The 21,468-nt window shown below is 42.7% G+C and overlaps 2 protein-coding genes across 3 annotated transcripts; one reads left to right on the top strand and one right to left on the bottom strand.

Moving 5' to 3' along the window:
* Nucleotides 1-106: 106 nt before the first annotated feature.
* On the top strand, nt 107-7,743 carry LOC311112222 (acyl-CoA-binding protein-like). 2 transcript variants are annotated; one of them, XM_084155244.1, is made up of 4 exons: nt 107-182; nt 749-866; nt 6,613-6,675; nt 6,777-7,457. In XM_084155244.1, exons 1-4 carry the CDS (start codon nt 174-176, stop codon nt 6,848-6,850), a joined length of 264 nt encoding a protein of 87 aa, XP_084011370.1. In that variant the 5' UTR covers nt 107-173; the 3' UTR covers nt 6,851-7,457. The 2 variants fall into 2 exon arrangements, with proteins under 2 accessions (XP_084011370.1, XP_084011371.1); XM_084155245.1 differs by lacking the exon at nt 6,777-7,457 and adding an exon at nt 7,587-7,743 and having other exon boundaries at nt 114-182.
* A 133-nt stretch (nt 7,744-7,876) lies between these two features.
* Nucleotides 7,877-20,075, bottom strand: LOC311112221 (secretin receptor-like; the record flags this gene model as incomplete). The annotated part of the gene is made up of 13 exons (XM_084155243.1): nt 19,972-20,075; nt 17,747-17,846; nt 16,876-16,971; nt 15,578-15,675; nt 15,298-15,407; nt 14,957-15,089; nt 12,860-13,013; nt 12,656-12,716; nt 12,483-12,552; nt 8,679-8,770; nt 8,294-8,432; nt 8,178-8,219; nt 7,877-8,029 (listed from the first exon to the last, which is right to left on the bottom strand). Exons 1-13 carry the CDS (start codon nt 20,035-20,037, stop codon nt 7,877-7,879), a joined length of 1,314 nt encoding a protein of 437 aa, XP_084011369.1. The 5' UTR covers nt 20,038-20,075.
* Nucleotides 20,076-21,468: the final 1,393 nt, after the last annotated feature.

The raw sequence follows: 21,468 nt of genomic DNA, 5'->3' as shown, positions 1-21,468 counted from the left end.
TGGTAGCTATAGGCTATTGCATTTGTCACCTCTCATTTCATTCCTTTCCAATGGAATTTGAGATGTCACCACCACCTACTCAAGGGTTAAAGGTAAGACAACTCCCATATGAAATCACGGAAGTGAGCATTCCCACATGTAAGGAGTAGCTGGGTCTTTTTCTGGGGAACAACATGTCTATGGTAAACAGAAACCTCGTTATTTTTTGTTTTTATGTGCAGTAACTAACAATCATCTTTTTAAAATGTTAGATACCTTCTAGGTGTCATGCATTTCTTTTTTAAACAGTTTTTTTGCAGCGAATCTATTATGACGCTCCTGCAAATAGCTTCGTGTAGACACATGCATTTTAACTGATGTGTGTGGCATATAGGACAGATTTTGTCATAGGGAGAATTTTTGGGGTGTTAAGAAGGTATTCAACTTATTTTTAAGTCGGATACAAATATTTTGGCAGAATGTGGTGTGGAAGTATTTTCAGCATCCGCTGATTTACATATTATTCTCAGTATATAGGGGAAATTATGTGTGTGGTTTTGTTTAACTGACATTGTGGTACCAGAAGTCCTCACAAGGATAGTAAAACAAGAACATTTTGACAAGTGGGGACTAAATACTATTTTATGTTTAGGGTTAATGTTAGGTTAAGGGTTAGATTTAGGGTTAAGGAAAATAGGATTTTGGATGGGAATCGATTCTTTGGTCCCCACAAGGAGCGCAATACAAAACTTTTTTTTCTCTTCTCAAGGCTGAATTTGAAAAGGCTGCGGATGAGGTGAGGAGGCTGACCGTACAACCTAGCTACGCTGAACTAGCAGTGGTATATGGTTTGTACAAGCAGGCGACAATTGGCAACGTCAACACGGGTGAGTCATTCTGTTCAACCTGTCCTACAGGCTGCACCTCATTCTTAAAGCCAAATCCCTGATTATTGTCTAATCTTTCTGGTACCACTTCAAGCATCAAGATAATGACATACAACTTCTTATAAGTATGGCCAGGAGTTTTGGGGCACTTTGAGGCACTGTGCTTTTACCGGTATTTCCAGCATTGTCAGCTAGTGCTGCTGCAGGTAGGAAATGTTCTGTAATTGACGCAAGCTGTCTCCACTCAATCAATCCATGTCTGGTTGGCGGGGGTATCGCTTAAAGCAAGGGAGGCATAGCTCTGTGAATCTTAATCGCACAAAGCCTATTATTTGGCAGGGAATACTATTTGTACACCTCACTTTTCTCAAACTGATCCTCTAACGGACTCGGAAGTTGTAGCAAAAAAATTGTCAATTAAGGGCAGTTAATGTGGAGAGTCAATGAAACCAACCATGCAAGTATATTTTAGTGAATTCGGTGAGTAGCCCCGAATAGGACTCGAACACGGGTCCTGCGACTGTTAAACCAACACCTTAACCGTACAGTCGTGGTCAAGTTTTGAGAATGACACAAAGTATTGGTCTTCACAAAGTTTGCAGCTTCAGTGTTTTTAGATATTTGTCAGATGTTACTATGGTATAATTACAAGCATTCCATAAGTGTCAAAGGCTTTTATTGACAATTACATTACGTTTATGCAGAGAGTCAATATTTGCAGTGTTGACCCTTCTTTTTCAAGACCTCTGCAATCCGCCCTGGCATGCTGTCAATTAACTTATGGGCCACATCCTGACTGATGGCAGCCCATTCTTGCATAATCAATGCTTGGAGTTTGTCAGAATTTGTGGGTTATTGTTTGTCCACCCGCCTCTTGAGGATCGACCACAAGTTCTCAATGGGATTAAGGTCTGGGGAGTTTCCTGGCCATGGACCCAAAATGTTGATGTTTTGTTCCCCGAGCCACTTAGTTATAACTTTTGCCTTATGACAAGGTGCTCCATCATGCTTGAAAAGGCATTGGTCATCACCAAACTGTTCTTGGATGGTTGGGAGAAGTTGCTCTCGGAGGATGTGTTGGTACCGTTCTTTATTCATGTTTTTAGGCAAAATTGTGAGTGAACCCACTCCCTTGGCTGAGAAGCAACCCCACACATGAATGGTCTCAGGATGCTTTACTGTTGGCATGACACATGGCTGATGGTAGCGCTCACCTTGTCTTCTCCCGACAAGCTTTTTTCCGGATGCCCCAAACAATCGGAAAGGGGATTCATCAGAGAAAATGACTTTACCTCAGTCCTCAGCAGTCCAATCCCTGTACCTTTTGCAGAATATCAGTCTGTCCCTGATGTTTTTCCTGGAGAGAAGTGGCCTCCTCTCTGCCCTTCTTGACACCAGGCCATCCTCCAAAAGTCTTCGCCTCACTGTGCGTGCAGATGCACTCACACCTGCCTGCTGCCATTCCTGAGCAAGTTCTGCACTGGTGGTGCCCCGATCCCGCAGCTAAATCAACTTTAGGAGACGGTCCTGGCGCTTGCTGGACTTTCTTGGGTGCCCTGAAGCCTTCATTGATGATCTGATAAATGGTTGATTTAGGTGCAATCTTACTAGCAGCAATGTCCTTGCCTGTGAAGCCCTTTTTGTGCAAAGCAATGATGATGGCACGTGTTTCCTTGCAGGTAACCATGGTTAACAGAGGAAGAACAATGATTTCAAGCACCAACCTCCTTTTAAAGCTTCCAGTCTGTTATTCTAACTCAATCAGCATGACAGAGTGATCTCCAGCCTTGTCCTCGTCAACACTCTCACCTGTGTTAACAAGAGAATAACTGACATGATGTCAGCTGGTCCTCTTGTGGCAGGGCTGAAATGCAGTGGACATTTTTTGGGGGGGGATTAAGTTCATTTTCATGGCAATTAATTAATTCTTTGCAATTAATTGCAATTCATCTGATCACTCTTCATAACATTCTGGAGTATATGCAAATTGGCATTATAAAAACTGAGGCAGCAGACTTTGTGAAAATTAATATTTGTGTCATTCTAAACTTTTGACCACGACTGTACACCAAGAGGTTCGGACCTCTTGGCGTAACGGTTCATGTGTTGGCTTGACAGTCACTGGACACAGGTTCAAGTCCCGGTTGGGGCTACCCCCCAAGTTTTCTACAACATACAGTACATCCATGGTTGGTTTCATTGACTCTCCCCTTAAACTGCCCCTAATTTACCCTTTTTTAGCTACAACTTTGGACTCCGTTGGGGAGGATCAGTTTGAGTAAAGTGAGGTTTAGAATCACTGATCTACAAATGGTATTCCTTGCCAAATAATAGATTTTGTGCGATTTAAGATTAGCAGAGCTACTCATCCCCTGGCTTAGGCAATCCCCCTGCCAAACACACACGCACAACTGGATATGGATTGATTGGAGACAGCTTGTGTCAATTCCAGAACATTTCCTACCTGCTGCAGCGCTAGTGGATGATGCAGGTAATACCAATAAAAGTAGTGTCTCAGTGCCCCAAAACCCCTGGTCCTACTTATAAACAGGTATCAGCCTATAGTGTCTTATTACAAGGCATATATATATATATATATATATATAACAGTTGAAGTCGGAAGTTTACATACACTTAGGTTGGAGTCGTTAACTTGTTTTTCCACCACTCCACACATTTCTTGTTAACAGAATATAGTTTTGGCAAGTCGGTTAGGACATCTACTTTGTGCATGACACAAGTCATTTTTCCAACAATAGTTTACAGACAGATTATTTCACTTATAATTCACTGTATCACAATTCCAGTGGGTCAGAAGTTTACATACACTAAGTTCACTGTGCCTTTTAAACAGCTTGGAAAAATCCAGAAAATTATGTCTTGGCTTTAGAAGCTTCTGATAGGATAATTGACATCATTTGAGTGAATTGGAGGTGTACCTGTGGATGTATTTCAAGGCCTACCTTCAAACTCAGTGCCTCTTTGCTTGACATCATGGGAAAATCAAAAGAAATCAGCCAAGACCTCAGGAAAAAAAATAGTAGACCTCCACAAGTCTGGTTCATCCTTGGGAGCAATTTCCAAATGCCTGAAGGTACCGCGTTCATCTGTACAAACAATAGTACGCAGTATAAACACCATGGGACCACGCAGCCGTCATACCGCTCAGGAAGGAGACGCGTTCTGTCTCCAAGAGATTAAGGTACTTTGGTGCGAAAAGTGCAAATCAATCCCAGAACAACAGCAACAGACCTTGTGAAGATGCTGGAGGAAACGGGTACAAAAGTATCTATATCCACAGTGAAACTAGTCCTATATCGACATAACCTGAAAGGCTGCTCAGCAAGGAAGAAGCCACTGCTCCAAAACCGCCATAAAAAAGCCAGACTACGGTTTGCAACTGCACATGGGGATAAAGATCGTACTTTTTGTAGAAATGTCCTCTGGTCTGATGAAACAAAAATAGAACTGTTTGGCCATAATGACCATCGTTATGTTTTGAGGAAAAAGGGGAACGCTTGCAAGCCGAAGAACACCATCCCAACCGTGAAGCACGGGGGTGGCAGCATCATGCTGTGGGGGTGCTTTGCTGCAGGAGGGACTGGTGCACTTCACAAAATAGATGGCATCATGAGGAAGGAACATTATGTGGATATATTGAAGCAACATCTCAAGACATCAGTCAGAAAGTTAAAGCTTGGTCGCAAATGGGTCTTCCAGATGGACAGTGACCCCAAGCATACTTCCAAAGTTGTGGCAAAATGGCTTAAGGACAACAAAGTCAAGGTATTGGAGTGGCCATCACAAAGCCCTGACCTCAATCCTATAGAACATTTGTGGGCAGAACTGAAAAAGCGTGTGCGAGTAAGGAGGCCTACAAACCTGACTCAGTTATACCAGCTCTGTCAGGAGGAATGGGCCAAAATTCACCCAACTTATTGTGGGAAGCTTGTGGAAGGCTACCCGAAATGTTTGACCCAAGTTAAACAATTTAAAGGCAATGCTACCAAATACACTCAATTAGTATGTAAAACTTCTGATCCACTAGGAATGTGATGAAATAAATAAAAGCTGAAATAAATCATTCTCTCTACTATTATTTTGACATTTCACATTCTTAAAATAAGACGGGGAATTTTTACTAGGATTAAATGTCAGGAATTGTGAAAAACTGAGTTTAAATGTATTTGGCTAAGATGTATGTACACTTCCGACTTCAACTGTATATATAATTATTTGTTGTTTTTTTGTTGTATTTTACCCCCTTTTTCAATCTTCTCATCGCTGCAACTCCCCAACGGGCTCGGGAGGCGAAGGTCCAGTCATGCGTCCTTTGAAACATGACCCGCCAAACCGCGCTTCTTACACCCACCTGCTTAACCCGGAAGCCAGCCGCACCAATGTGTCGTAGGAAACACTGTTCAACTGACTACCGAGGTCAGCCTGCAGGCGTCCGGTGTGCCACAAGGAGTCGCTAGAGCGCGATGAGCCAAGTAAAGCCTCACCGGCCAAACCCTCACCTAACCCGGACGACGTTGAGCCAATAGTGCGCCGCCAAATGGGACTCCCGATCACGGCCGGTTGTGACACAGCCTGGGATCGAACCCGGGTCTGTAGTTACAATTTTAAAGGCAATGCGCCTTAGACCACTGCGCCACTCGTGAGACCAAGGCTTATAATTTTGTCTCTATATGCATTTCTCAAGAGTTAAATGTCTTGACTTATCAATTGTTTAGCTGCCTTTTTGTCTGTAAGTAAACCATTCAGGGACGGACATTAAGGCCGGTGACCTGAACATGCTCTGATGTTGCCCCGTTGGGCAGGTGATTTAAAAAGTGAATCCTTCCAGTAGGCCTAGCCTAAAACTGATCTTTGTGAAAGACAGACGATGTTTGGCAGTTGGGCAAGTTGAGCCTGCTCTGAGAACAACCAAAATACAAAGAATTCCAGTTCTTCTTTTTCAGATTCCTCCCCTGTGTATGTGAAAGGCAGGCAATATATGGCACTATTGCGTGTAAAATATACTGAACCAAAAAATATAAATGCAACATGTAAAGTGTTGGTCCCATGTTTCAAAAGCTGAAAAATATCCCAGAAATGTTCCATATGCACAAAAAGCTTAATTCTCTCATTGTGTGTACAAATTTGTTTACATCCCTGTGGGTGAGCATTTCTCCTTTGCCAAGATAATATATCCATACCTAGACATGTCAACCATTGAGCATGTTTTGGATGCTCTGGATTGATGTTTCCGACAGCGTGTTCCAGTTCCCGCCAATATCCAGCAACTTCGCACAGCCATTGAAGAGGAGTGAGACAACATTCCACAGGCCACAATCAACAGCCTGATCAACTCAATGCGAAGATGTCGGGCTGCATGAGGCAAATGGTGGTCAAACCAGATACAGACTGGTTTTCTGATCCACGCCTCTACTTTATTTTTTAAAAGATATCTGTGACCAACATGCATATCTGTATTCCCAGTCATGTGAGATCCATAGATTAGGGCCTAATGTATTTATTTATATGAACTGTAAAATTGTTGCATGTAGCGTTTTATATTTTGGTTCAGTGTAGTTTATTTTTACATTATCGGGAAAGCGATCATAATCTTCGGGTAACCAAAAAATAATCCTGACTTACCCGATGGGCAAGTGTCTTTCAAACTTTGTCAATACCTGCCAGTTAAAGCAATATTTTTGTTGATGTAGGAGTAACTTTGAAAATGTATGCGTTGTGTCCACAGAGCGTCCGGGAATATTTGACTTCCAAGGAAAATCTAAATGGGATGGTTGGAAAGCACAGGAAGGTAAGTATTTTGGACAATGTATTATTCTGCCTTTCCACTCTCTCTGTTTTGAATGTAACACAAATCTTCAATGTGTCCTGTTTCTATTTTCAATCCAATAGGAAAGTCCAAAGAAGATGCCATAAAAGAATATATTGCCTTTGTGGAAGAAATGAAAGCAAAGTATCCAATGTAGAGGTTATCTTTAGGACATTAGTGCACATATTTTTCTAAGAACCATTTTATAATAAAGCAATAAGGCACGAGGGGGTGTGGTATATGGCCAATATACCACGGTTAAGGGCTGTATCAAGGCACTCTGCTCTGCATCGTGCGTGCCTAAGAACAGCCCTTAGCCATGGTATATTGGCCATCTACCACAAATCCCAGAGGTGCCTTATTGCTATTATAAACTGGTTACCAATGTCATTAGAACAGTAAAAATAAATGTTTTGTCATACCCGTGGTATAAGGTCTGATATACCACGGCTGTCAGCCAAATCCGCATTCAGGACCATCCAGTTTATCCATTGAACCATCCAGTTTATAATAAAGCAAGAAGAAAAGGGACCAAATCTGACATTTTACATGGGTGAAGTGTTGAGACAACCAAGATGACAGTTTGTTAGACAACTCACCAGCAATTTGTTATCCTCTTGAAAAAGTGCAGCCTTTTGATCTGGGTATTTATTTCAGAAAATGTCAAATTGTGAGAAAATACAGTACATTGACGCAAAAGAACAGTAAATTATGTTTCTTAAAAGATCTGTCTTTGAAGTATAATAAAAAGTGAGAATTTTCAATCATGTCGATACATTCTCTGGACAAGAGGCTGGCCATAACCAGACCCCTTTCCAGGATTTCTCTTTCACATGTTGATGATGAAGAGCTGAGGCCTACTTCCTGTTTTTGAATATCTTCCTGTTTCTTAGGATTTCCACTGAACCTAAAATGTCCTAGATCTTCAGGCCTGGTCCATAGTCGTAGAAATGTTGCTTGAGGTTGAGGGAATGACACAAAATAACATTGCTGTTTCCCATGCAATGTCCAAGTCTTCAAGAGTGGCCAAGTGATTCTGTGGACCATTCCTCAAGTTAAAGAAAGTTATGTAACTTAAGTACCCTTGATGTCTTGAGAGAGTCCCTCTGTATGAGTGTTTTTATCTGGCATGTCTAGGAGATCTCCAGTGATTGATTGGTTGGTGGGGGGGGGTTGTCAAAGGTCATGCCAGGCTGGCCTGTCCGGAACAGGGAAGCAAGGAGACCTGGGTAAGGGGAGAGCCGCTTTGGCTCATGGAGCCATGGTGTCTTGGCGCCCCGTGTAGATGCTGCTTCAGCCTCCACCTTCGCCATCTCCTCTGTACCTCGTACTGTACCTGTGTGTGGGGGGAGGGGATGGAGAAAGTGTATCATCAAGCACTAGTTAATCAGGGCTAGCTGCCTAATATTAGCAATAGCACATTTATACCACTTATTTCAACTTCATTTTACATCATAGTTTTGAGAAATGGGCAAAAAACCTACCTCCCCATTTAGGAAACAGTAAAGAACAGCAACTCCAAAGCCCTGGAAAGGAAGAAAGGGGAATTTAGACATCAAATAATATTCCTGCAAAGTAAAAAAGTAAAAATCAAAATTACCTGTGTTGATGCAAGAGCCAGCTCAACAAAGGTCCATATTTTGTAAGTTAAACCACTGACTTTGATGGGTAAGAAGGCAAAGAGGATGTAGTACAAACCAAAGAGGGTAACCAAAAGAAAAGTAGATTTGGTAAGTCTCCTGAAAAGATACAAGGAAAATATGCAATTTTACAATACACAAAATACATCAATCAATACTGTACACATGTTTGGAGAGATTCCATTAGTTTGCCATTGTGCTGGTCTTTCAGGTTTGACTGGGCAACGCTTACAGAAAGTTAGCACAGGTACTGTAACACTGTTTTAAGTTTTTTTTATACCCTACAGAATAAACATCCTTGAAATGCTTTGGTAATAGTACATTCTGGTGATTTTGACAACTCACTTGTATTGGCTGAATTCAGTTCCATGCGTGTCTGGCATCCGCAGTTTCCCCACCAGAATTCGTATGATACTCAGAAAAAATATAAAATTAATCTGCAATGAAATGGCAACAAATGATTACCGTAGGGAGTAAAACAAATATTTACATTCTCAGTTATATAAAAAACAAACATCAAATTGTATTTGTCACATACACCGAATACAATGGGTGTTAACTAACAGTGAAATGTTTGCTTACGAGCCCTTTTTACAACAATGCAGTAAAAACATATATACAAGAATGAAGCTGTATACAGGGAGTACCAGATCAATGTGCATGAGTATGGGGTACAGTATTTGAGGTAGATAAGTACATGAAGTCAGGGTAAAGGGACTAGGCATCAGGATCAGTGGCGGCTCCTGAAAAAATTCTCAGGGGGGGCAATTTTTCTGATGATTTAGGTGACCTACACACATTTAAAAAAAGATATGTCCAGCAACAACATGAAGACAGGGGCAGCATATAAGTCAATACCAGAAGCATTTATTGACTGATCTCAAAAGTGTTGGCTTACCAGGGTTGGTGGAGCCCTCAGTTTCATCTTTGCCTCGCAAAGCTAACTCAAACACTCCGCAAAACTTCACACACTGGATTAGCCGGCTGAGGATGTGGCGGTTCTTGCTAATGTCGTAGTAAATATATTTGTTATAGTGAATATGGAATATGATATGTTGAGTAAAATGTTGTGCTAAGATCTATTTAGGTCAGGAGCTGGTTATAAGTTCTGTTCCTATCCAATAATAATGGACAAAAGGGTCCTATCTTGTCAGCCTTGTCAGTTTCAGTTCTCCAGTAAACTTGTGATTATCAACACTAACCTCATCGTTGTGGCGGCGGACAGCTAGCCTGTATCCCTCATCCAGTTGAGTGGGAATGTTCACTCTCCCCAAAGCAGACAATCTCAAACAGCTATCCATGTGGGTCTTTGACAGCTCATGTTTCTTAATCTTTCCTGAAAGATGGTGCATGTCCGTTACACACCAGTCGCTGTCCAAGCGGTGCTGTCTGCCGTGCCGCCTTCAGGGTGAAAGAGTAAGCAGGGGGTAGCAGAAGACTGCATTAGCTACATCGCAGCCTGCTAGCCAGGTTTTTCGTTCGTACCAATTTTTGGAAAATCCTCGGGTGTAGGACTTCCCCCCTTTAGTAGAAACCTGTTGAATTATTAAATTTGGTCTGGGAGGTCCTAATTGTTTCGTTGCCAATTTATCTTCATTTGTTCGCCGACAAAAAGGAACTTCTTTCAAAGACACAATCGAGTTGCACTGAAGCCTAGCCATTTTGATAGAAGTAGTGAATTGATTGACGCTGCTACCCGCTCTTTTCTTAGTTACGTTCATGGTTATATGTTACGTATGACGAAAGCGCGTAAGTGCAAGCCCTCAGAAACCCATAGAGATTGTATTGAAAGCTCTGATATTTGAAAAAAATAGATTTTACATGGGAGTCTATGACAGACTTCTGGGCGATTTTCAACCTGACTGAAATCGCCCCAAAAGGGGGGGGGGGGGGCATTTGAAGCACGACTTTAGCCTGATTGGACATTTAGTGGCACTGTGGCAGATCAGCCGTCTAGATTACAACACTGATAACTACTGTTGCGTGATATAATTGATTAGAAAAAAAATCCCTTCCTTTTCCCGTTTGGCAGTGCGTCGCCCATATCGCCCTATTGAACACACCGCCCCTGATCAGGATAGATACAAATATAAGTAAAATAAAGCACAGAGTAGCAGCAGCAGCATGTGTGTTTCTTTTTTTGTATACAAAACATTAAGAACACCTGCTCTTTCCATGACAGACTGACCAGGTGAAAGCGATGGTCCCTTATTGATGTCACCTGTTAAATCTACTCCAATCAGTGTAGATGAAGGGGAGGAGACAGGTTAAAGAAGGATTTTTAATCCTTGAGACATGGATTGTGTATGTGTGCCATTCAGAGGGTGAATGGGAAAGACAAAAGATTTAAGTGCTTTTGAATAGGGAATGGTAGTAGGTGCCAGGTACACCGGTTTGAATGTTTCAAGAAATGCAACGCTGCTGGGTTTTTCACGCTCAACAGTTTCCTGTGTGTATCAAGAATGCTCCACCACCCAAAGGACATCCAGCCAACTTGACACAACTGTGGGATGCATTGAAGTCAACGTGGGCCAGCATCCCTGTGGAACGCTTTCGACACCTTGTAGTCCATGCCCTGATGAATTGAGGCTATTCTGAGGGCAAAAGGGGGTGTAACTCAATATTAGGAAGGTGTTCGTAATGTTTTGTACACTGTGTGTATGTGTATGTGTGTGTATATATATATATATATATATATATATATATATATATATATATATATATATATATATATATATATATATCAAATGTATAGAGAGAGCTAGTCAGTGCAAGATAGGGTCAATGCAGATAGTCCGGGTAACCCATTTAATTAACTATTTATGGCTATTAGCAGTCTTACGGCTTGGGGGTAGAAGCTGTCTCGGAACCTGTTGGGCCGAGAGCTGATGCTCCGGTACCATTTGCCGGACGGTAGCAGAGTGAACAGTGAACTTGGGTGGGTGTCTTTGACACATTTTCAGGCCTTCCTCTGACATTGCCTGATATAGAGGTCCTGGATGGCAGGGAGCTCGGTCCCAGTGATGTACTGAGCCGTCCGCACCACCCTCTGTAGCGCTTTGCGGTCGAGGGCGGTGCATTTTCCATACCAAGCGGTGATGCACCCAATCAAAATGCTCTCGATGCAGCTGTGTAACTTTTTGACGATCCAAGGGCCCATGCCAAATCTTTTCGGCCCTGAGGGGAAGAGACACTTTCGTGCCCTCTTCACGACTGTGCGGGTGTGTGTACACCATGTTAAGTTCTTAGTGATGTGGACGCCGAGGAACTTGAAGCTTTCGACCTGCTCCACTACAGCCCCATCGATGTGGATCGGGACATGCTCTCCCCTCTTTCTCCTGTAGTCCACACTCAGCTCCTTGGTCTTACTGATGTTGAGGAGAGGCTGATGTCCTGCCACCACACTGCCAAGTCTCTGACCTCCTCCCTGTAGGCTGTCTCATCACCATCAGTGATCAGGCCTACCACCGTTGTCGTCAGCAAACTTGATGGTGCTGGAGTCGTGGGTGAACAGGGAGTACAGGAGGGGACTAGGCACACACCCCTGAGGGGCCCCCGTGTTGATGGTCAGCGTGGCGGAGGTGTTGTTGCCTACCCTCACCATCTGGGGCCGGCCCGTCAGGAAGTCCAGGATCCAGTTACAGAGGTTCAGTCCCAGCGTCCCGAGCTTGGAGGGGAATATGGTGTTGAATGCTGCGCTGTAGTCTATGAACAGCAATCTCACATAGTGATTTCCCCTCTTGTCCAGGTGGGAGAGGGCGGTGTGAAATGCAATTGAGATAGCATCATCTGTGGATCTGTTGGGGCAGTATGTGAATTGGGAGTGGTTCCAGGGTGTCTGGGATAATGGTGTTGATGTGTGACTTGACTAGCCTTCCAAAGCACTTAATAATTAAAGATGCGAGTGCTACAGGGCGATAGTCATTTAGGCAGTTTACCTTGGAGTTCTTGGGAACAGGTACAATGGTGGTCAGCTTGAAACATGTTAGGATTACAATCTGGTACAAGGAGAGATTGAACATGTCCGTGAAGACACTTGCCAGCTGGTCTGCGCATGCTCTGAGAATGTGCCCTGGTATTCCGTCTTGAAGAATCTTGAACAATGCATAGGCCTAATCATTAGTTATCAACAGAGATTGATGCACTTACAACTATGAAGAGTAGGACTGGTACTCTGAGAATCCACCAAACCCAGTCATGTACCCTTGTCTCCCAGCAGCTTGAGGAGAAAGAGAAACATATTAATGTATGTGAACTATGATGATGATGCAATTGTCATCTGTTTAAAATGGTCTATGACATCCCATTCATCTGTATCTTACCCTTCATCCTCATAGAAGTATTTTGCCAAGCCCCAGGATACAATGACAATCATTGGCAAACCTATGTAGAAAAACAAAAACTGTTTAGTTAAATTCAATCCTTCTTTTCAGTGAACAGTTCACTATGACATGACATTGCTAGATGACATCAATGACATGGCATGTGTAGTGTTGTTGTAATGTAGAGGGGACAGGTGTCCGTACCCCAGCCCTGGATGATGTACCACCACAGGGGTTTCTTCTTGGAGAAGAAGGAGACGCTGACCAGGGTGTGGAGGTAGTGTCCCTCCACCAGCAGCCAGCTGTAGTTAGCCATGATGCAGTAGTTGGAGAACATCACCACTAACTTACACACCACCTACAGGATATGATGAGAAAAGATACACTACATGACCAAAAGTATGTGGACACCTGCTTGTCAAACGTCTCATTCCAAAATCATGGGCATTAATATGGAGTTTGTCCCCCCTTTGCTGCTATAACAGCCTCCACTTCTGGGAAGGCTTTCCACTAGATGTTGGAACATTGCCACGGGGACTTGCTTCCATTCAGCCACAAGTATAAGTGAGGTCGGGCACTGATGTTGGGCGATTAGGCCTGAATCGCAGTCGGCGGTCCAATTTATCCCAAAGGTGTTCGATGGGGTTGAGGTCAGGGATCTGTGCAGGCCAGTCAAGTTATATTTACTCATCAATCTACACACAATACCCCATAATGACAAAGCGAAAACTAAAAACACCTTATTTACATAAGTATTCAGACCCTTTGCTATGAGACTCGAAATTGAGCTCAGGTGCATCCTGTTTCCATTGTTCATCCTTGAGATGTTTCTACAACTTGATTGGAGTCCACCAGTGGTAAATTCAATTGATTGGACATGATTTGGAAAGGCACACACCTGTCTATATAAGGTACCACAGTTGACAGTGCATGTCAGAGGAAAAACCAAGCCATGAGGTCGAAGGAATTGTCCGTAGAGCTCCGAGACAGGATTGTGTTGAGGGGCAGATCTGGGGAAGGGTACAGCAATGTCTGCAGCATTGAAGGTCCCCAAGAACACAGTGGGCTCCATCATTCTTAAATGGAAGAAGTTTGGAACCACCAAGACTCTTCCTAGAGCTGGCTGCCCGGCCAAACTTAGCAATCGGGGGAGAAGGGCCTTGGTCAGGGAGTTGACCAAGAACCCGATGGTCACTCTGACAGAGCTTCAGAGTTCCTCTGTGGAGATGGGAGAACCTTCCAGAAGGACAACCATCTCTGCAGCACTCCACCAATCAGGCCTTTATAGTAAAGTGGCCAGACGGAAGCCACTCCTCAGTAAAAGGCACGTGACAGCCCGCTTGGAGTTTGGCTAAAGGACTCTCAGACCATGAGAAACAAGATTCTCTGGTCTGATGAAACCTGGCACCATCCCTACGGTGAAGCATGGTGGTGGCAGCATCATGCTGTGGGGATGTTTTTCAACGGCAGGGACTGGGAGACTAGTCAGGATTGAGGGAAAGATAAACAGAGCAAAGTACAGAGAGATCCTTGATGAAAACCTGCTCCAGTGCGCTCAGGACCTTAGACTTAGGCGAAGGTTCACCTTCCAACAGGACAACGACCCTAAGCACACAGCCAAGACAACGCAGGAGTGGCTTCGGGACAAGTCTCTGAATGTCCTTGAGTGGCCCAGCCAGAGCCTGGACTTGAACCCCATCGAACATCTCTGGAGAGACTTGAAAATAGGTGTGCAGCAATGCTCCCCATCCAACCTGACAGAGCTTGAGAGGATCTGCAGAGAAGAATGGGAGAAATTCCCAAATACAGGTGTGCCACGCTTATAGCGTCATACCCAAGAAGACGTGAGGCTGTAATCGCTGCCAAAGGTGCTTCAACAAACTATTGAGTAAAGGGTCTGAATACTTATGTAAATGTGATATTTCAGTTTTTTATGTTTCATAAATTTGCAAACATTTCTAAAAACCTGTTTTTGCTTTGTCATTATGGGGTATTGTGTGTAGATTGATGAGGGAAAAAAACAATGTAATCCATTTTAGAATAAGGCTGTAACGTAACAAAATGTGGAAAAGTCAAGGGGTCCGAATACTTTCCGAATGCACTGTATAGTGTAGGAGGGGTATTTTAGTATGTTCATATCATGTTGAAAGATTAATAACTATCAAAACCAGGAATTTTTTCAAGAGTTAGAAAAGTGAGTTATTCTGCTTTCACACACTAAATTACAAATTTCTCTCTATCAATGTGTTCATCCATTTACACATGCATTGACAGTCACTACAAAGTACAGTAGATACGTACTGGGTAGTCGTCACAATGGTAGAAGTCTTCATCGGTGAAGAGCACAGAGTCTTTGATGAAGATGAAGGAAGCACGCAGGATGAAGGAGACAAAGAGTTGGATGTGGATGTAGTTTCTGGTGCAGTGCAGTTTCCTAGACAACAGGAAAAGTGTAAAAGCAGCTGTAAATGTCCTCCTTGACCAACATGCTTTTGACACCCATGTTGTAATATGTTTAATCCCCCACTGAGACACAATATTAAGATAAGCATGTTGGTTACAGTCTGGTTTATTGGGTATCCAAATGGATTATCATATATTTTTATCATAATAATTCTTAGACTTGATTCTCTGGTTCTCACCTAAAGAGACAGAGGATGGTGATGGCGATGGTGAGAGAGATTAGAGAGAGAGCGTAGCCTGCGGTGTACATGGTCTTCACGTAGGGGAAGTACATGTGGGAGTCATGTGACTGGGAGGAAAAAGTGGCCTGGTGTAAGAATATATTTTTATGAAAATTGTCCATGTATTTTTAAATCACTGCTCAACACTTCTATGGCTTTCCCTTATTTTTATGTATTTGTCCTGAATCAAAGACAAAACCATTGATGTAGCATATACTAAGATTACACATGTACCCACCTCTCCAAGTAAGTGTAAGGTTTCGTTGAAACATGCATGCTCGTAAGGAGGGAATGGGTCCGTCCAGCCCGTGTCTGTGCAGTTCCGGTACACTTTACCTGGAAAATCATACAGTCTCATCAATATTTACTTACTGTTCTGTTCAAATAAACAAATTATGGCCATCAAAATAGTCGGCATCAGAGTAAAAAAACTTGACCATGCAGAGCAACGGTGGAACAGACCAAATATTTTCTAAGACACACAGACCTACATAGTACGCAGGTTCAATCTCTCTGGTATTTTAGTGCAGGCAGTAGTTTTTGCAGGCTTCATTTGTGTTATGTAAGGTTGTCATAAATCACTTCATGATGCCGCTGTTTCCACAAGCAGACCTTTTATGAACTCTTTACCACTCCTCTGTCCTTTTAGTCTATCGCCTATATGAGCATCAATCAACAGTTTATGGTAGAAAAACAAACATTTTTGTATTGAATGGAAACAAATTATCTTAGTAGTGGATCATTAACTAACACATCATAACAGCCAGAGGTGGGGTGGGGGTCTAATACACACATCATAACAGCCAGGGGTGGGGTGGGGGTCTAACACATAACAGCCAGGGGTGGAGTGGGGGTCTAACACATAACAGCCAGGGCTGGGGTGGGGGTCTAACGCATTGTAACAGCCAGGGCTGGGGTGGGGGTCTAACACATAACAGCCAGGGGTGGGGTGGGGGTCTAACACATAACAGCCAGGGGTGGGGTGGGGGTCTAACACATAACAGCCAGGGGTGGGGTGGGGGTCTAACGCATTGTAACAGCCAGGGGTGGGGTGGGGGTCTAACACATAACAGCCAGGGGTGGGGTGGGGGTCTAACACATAACAGCCAGGGGTGGGGTGGGGGTCTAACACATAACAGCCAGGGGTGGGGTGGGGGTCTAACACATAACAGCCAGGGGTGGGGGTCTAACACATAACAGCCAGGGGTGGGGTGGGGGTCTAACACATCATAACAGCCAGGGGTGGGGTGGGGGTCTAACACATAACAGCCAGGGGTGGGGTGGGGGTCTAACACATAACAGCCAGGGGTGGGGTGGGGGTCTAACACATAACAGCCAGGGGTGGGGTGGGGGTCTAACGCATTGTAACAGCCAGGGGTGGGGTGGGGGTCTAACACATAACAGCCAGGGGTGGGGTGGGGGTCTAACACATAACAGCCAGGGGTGGGGTGGGGGTCTAACACATAACAGCTAGGGGTGGGGTGGGGGTCTAACACACACATCATAACAGCCAGGGGTGGGGTGGGGGTCTCTCACCTTCTGATTTGAAGAAATTGGGACAGTTATGTGATGCAGTTTCCCCTACAAAAGCAGGAGACCAGCAATTCAAGTGGTCCCACATACCCTTGCAGTCTGTATAAGAAAAAAAAATCAGTTACCATTATCTTTTTTCTCTCAAATTCTAATCAACGTTTTTGTTTTGTTTTTGTTTTTGGGGGGGAGGTATACATGTGTTTGGTGGTTTATTGTCATGCATTATATGGCAAACAGTACAATGACAGTCCTTGTTTGATCGTTGTGAATAATTTACATTTACAGGAGCAATTGAGGTTAAATGCTTTGCTCAAGGGCACATTGACAGATTTTTCACCTAGTCGGCTCGGGGATTCAAACCAGCGACCTTTCGGTTACTGGCCAAACGCTCTTCGGTTACCTGCCGCCCATAGTACAGTAATAACAAGTACAGTAATAACAAGAGGAGCAAGACAAACAGCTCTGATAACCTGATGAATTGCTCTCACCAACATGACAGTAATGTTGAACTCAAAAGGGGTAACTAACTACAACAATAATACAGTATGTTGAGCTGTAACCTACTCTATACTGCCACTAGAGGGAAACCTAGTCCACTGTCAAACTGGCCTGGTTCCCAGTGATGTGCTGATGTGCAGTTTCAGATTTTGATACCTGTGGGACTGGAAATGATTTTCCTCTTATGTTGTATGTATATCATATAATGCCATTCAGAGAAAACTTTAAAAAACGAACAGAAAATGTCTAAGAACATGGACTATTATGGAATAGAGAAGGAACATGTTAACCTATATTTGTTTAGCTTAGGAATACATGACAAACCATGCTGGGTATGAATTTCTAAGGTGAAAATATAGAAACAGTCTCATCTCACCTGGTTGGGGAGTTTTGGACACATTATGCAGCCGCAACTCATGAAGGCACCTCTCCTCCTCTCGAATAAGAATGATGTACGGCTCACAGTCTGCTTGAACCTTTCATAGTTAAAAGAAAAATAATGTGTGCATGTGTCATCTCCCCATAGCCTACAGTGCCTTCAGAAGGTATTCACACCCCTTGACTTTTTCCACATTTTCTTGTAACAGACTGAATTTAAAATGGATTCAATTGAGTTTTTTGTCACTGGAATTAAGTGGAATTATGTTTTTTGAAATGTTTACAAATAAATAAAAAACAAAAAGCTTAAATGTCTTTAGTCAATAAGTATTCAACCCCTTTGTTATTGCAAGCCTAAATAAGTTCAGGAGTAAACATATGTTAACAAGTCACATAATAGTTTATTTTATTTTTATGACTACCTCATCTCTGTACCCCACACATACAATTATCTGTAAGGTCCCTCAGTCGAGCAGTCAACTTTACACACATATTCAACCACAAAGACCACAGAGGTTTTCCAATGCCTCACAAAGAAGGGCACCTATTGGTAGATGGGTAAAAAAAAATTAAAGCAGACATTGAATATCCCTTTGAGCATGGTGAAGTTATTAACTACACTTTGGATGGTGTATCAATACACCTAGTGACTAAAAAGATAGCGGTGTCCTTCCTAACTCAGTTGCTGGAGAGGAAGGAAACCACTCAGGGATTTCGCCATGAGGCCAACTATGACTTTAAAACAGTTAAGAGTTTAATGGCTGTGATAAGAGAAAACTAAGGATGGATCAACATTGTAGTTACTCCACAATACTAACCTAATTGACAGGGAAAATAAGGAAGCCTGTACAGAACAAAAATATTCCAAAACATGCATCCTGTTTGCAACAAGGCACTAAAGTAATACTGCAAAAACATTCACAAAACAATGTACTTTTTGTCCTGAATACACAGTGTTATGTTTGGGGGAAATTCAATACAACACATTACTGAGTAGCACTCTCCATATGTTCAAGCATACTGGTGGCTGCATCATGTTATGGGTATGCTTGTAATCATTGGAATGGGCAGAGGCAAAATCCTAGAAAAAAACCTGCTTCAGTCTGCTTTCCACCAGACACTGGGAGATTAATTCACCTTTCAGCAGGACAAAACATAAGACTACATCTACACTGGAGTGTTCCCGAGTTACAGTTTTGATTTAAATCTGCTTTAAAATCTATGGCAAGATCTGAAAATGGTTGTCTTGCAATGATCAACAACCAATTTGACAGAGCTTGAAGAATTTTGAAATGAATAATGGGCAAATGTTGCACAATCCTGCTGTGGAAAGCTCTTAGAGAGACTTACCCAGAAAAGACTCACAGCTGTAGTCTCTGTAGAAAAGTATCTGCCAAAGGTGATTCTAATATACACTGAGTATACCAAACATTAGGAACACCTTCCTAATATGTGTTAGCATTTTCCCCCCACTTTGACATGAAAGTATTTTGTGTAGATCGTTGACCAATTTTTAACCCTCTTTGTAACAACAACATTTGGAAAAGGTCAAGGGGTGTGAATAATTTCTGAAGGCACTGAGTGTACAAAACATTAAAAAAGTATTCCTTAGTTGCAAAGTTTCTCAAAATCTAAAGGCATAACCTTCAACCTAGATTATTTTTCCATGACATAGTAGACTGACCAGGTGAATCCAGGTGAAAGCTATGATCCGTTATTGATGTCACCTGTTTAATCCACTTAAAATCAGTATAGATGAAGAGGAGGAGACAGGTTAAATATGGATTTTGAAGCCTTGAGACATGGATTGTGTATGCTTCAATTTAAATGTGAATGGGCAAGACAAAAAATGTAAGTGCCTTTGAACGGGGTATGGTAGTAGTAGGTGCCAGGTGCACAAGTTTGAGTGTGTCAAGAACTGCAACACTGCTGGGTTTTTCCACGCTCAACAGTTTCCAGTGTGTATCAAGAATGGTCCACCAAACATCCTGCTAACTTGACACAACTGTGGGAAGCATTGGAGTCAACATGGGCCAGCATCCCCGTGGAACGCTTTCGACACCTTGTAGTCCATGCCCCGACGAATTGAGGCTGTTCTAAGGGCAAAAGGGGGTACAAACTCAGTATTATGAAGGTGTTCCTAATGTTTCGTACACTCAGTGTATATGTATGTACCTTTGCCAAACATGCCCAGCTGTTTCAAACACGCGCGTTCATTCTTACCTTCAAGTACATGCCCAGTAGGATTCCAATAATTCCAATGTGCATTTTGTCAGTCACAAGCATCATATACCAGAAAACTGTAACCTAATTATAGACTTTAATAAACTGCAAACTGACTTTCGGTACTAAAAGTCTGAAATAATCGTCCAATTCAAACCAGCAAGTCATCAAACAGCATCCACTGGCTTTGTCCAAACCAACTGCATGTGTTTTGTTTGAGCAGTTATTACACCTGCCCAACTTTATAATAGACTAGTACCAAAGACAGTACAGTATGAAGATAGGCAGAAACTGCTTCTCCAATATAAATCCCCGATAACGCATGTAGGCGAAGTCATGACAACGTTGGCTCGCTTATCTCATGCGCAGAAATACGTCATTGGGTCTAATGGTCGTCTCACGCTGTACTGCACATGTGCAGACCGTCATGTCAAAGGCACTCTTTTGATATAAAGTTGTTTTTGACAAAAATGAAAACGTGTCAGTGTATCGAGGTTGTAGTAATCGAGGTTGTCAGTTTCACGAGGTTGTAGTAATACCATTTTCATCTACTTAAGACGATGTCTCGACTCCAGGTTGTGCCTTTAGATTTCGAGAAAATGTACAACAAATGAATATATTTTTACTTCTCTCATTGACTTCATAAACCCCAAACCCCGGTCTTGTCTGCTTGGCCTGTTTCGCAAGCGTTCCCAGATGTTGCGCCTCTGGGTTTAGAAACTCTTTGCTAATACTAACCCTTGAAAAAATATCCCGCCCCACGGAAGAATCACTATGGTGACGAGAGTGTTTGGTGGATGTTCTATCAGTGAAACAACAGGTACGTTCAGTTTTCAACCTTGAAAAGCACCCACATCATGCAACGAATAAAAACGTGTGTTGTTTATGAGCTAACGTTACCAAATCGAACCTAAAACAACTGTTTGATGAAGTTTGATTACAAGCTAGCTAACGACGTTAGCTGTTTTTCTTTGCTAGCTGTTTCTCTCTGCTAGCTGCTAGCTTCCACTCTTTCTTGCTAACCCGTCCCTAGCTAGTTTGCTTACTTTCCTGTGTCAACCACAGTAGCTGCACATGCATAAAGTTGGCTTGTTGGCTTTGTGTCATTTGGTTCTTTTCATTATCATATGGACAACATTGCATCTTTGAAATGCAAGCGTTTAACGTTACATATCTGATGTGATATGAATTGTGATATTGTTTGCTATCTTCTTCAGCCCTGTTTTTAATGGAGAAGTGATGGAAGTGGCACACTCTGCATCAGAGACATTCACAGACAGTCAAAGGAAGAAGACCCCTCTTCCCCTGTGCCAACTGGTGGAGGACACAAAAAGAAGTCCCTCTAATGTCCCTCATCACCTACTAGAGACCCGTAGGACCCTTACACTTAAACAATTTGATACATCTCAGTCATATATTTAACAGGCTATATTCAGTCAAGAATAATATGTTTATTGTAGTAGAGCGCTAGGGCTAGAACTAGTGTGGCGCAGTGGT

The sequence above is a fragment of the Coregonus lavaretus genome (assembly GCF_964263955.1).
Source record: "Coregonus lavaretus genome assembly, chromosome: 38".
Lineage (NCBI taxonomy): Eukaryota > Metazoa > Chordata > Actinopteri > Salmoniformes > Salmonidae > Coregonus > Coregonus lavaretus.
This window is presented reverse-complemented; position numbering and strand designations above follow the sequence as displayed.

What these genes read in the sequence shown, in the direction of transcription:
- LOC311112222 (XM_084155244.1), top strand. An exon ending in AATTGGCAACGTCAACACGG is followed by an intron (nt 867 to 6,612) that starts GTGAGTCATTCT and finishes TTGTGTCCACAG; the next exon opens with AGCGTCCGGGAATATTTGAC. An exon ending in TGGTTGGAAAGCACAGGAAG is followed by an intron (nt 6,676 to 6,776) that starts GTAAGTATTTTG and finishes TCAATCCAATAG; the next exon opens with GAAAGTCCAAAGAAGATGCC.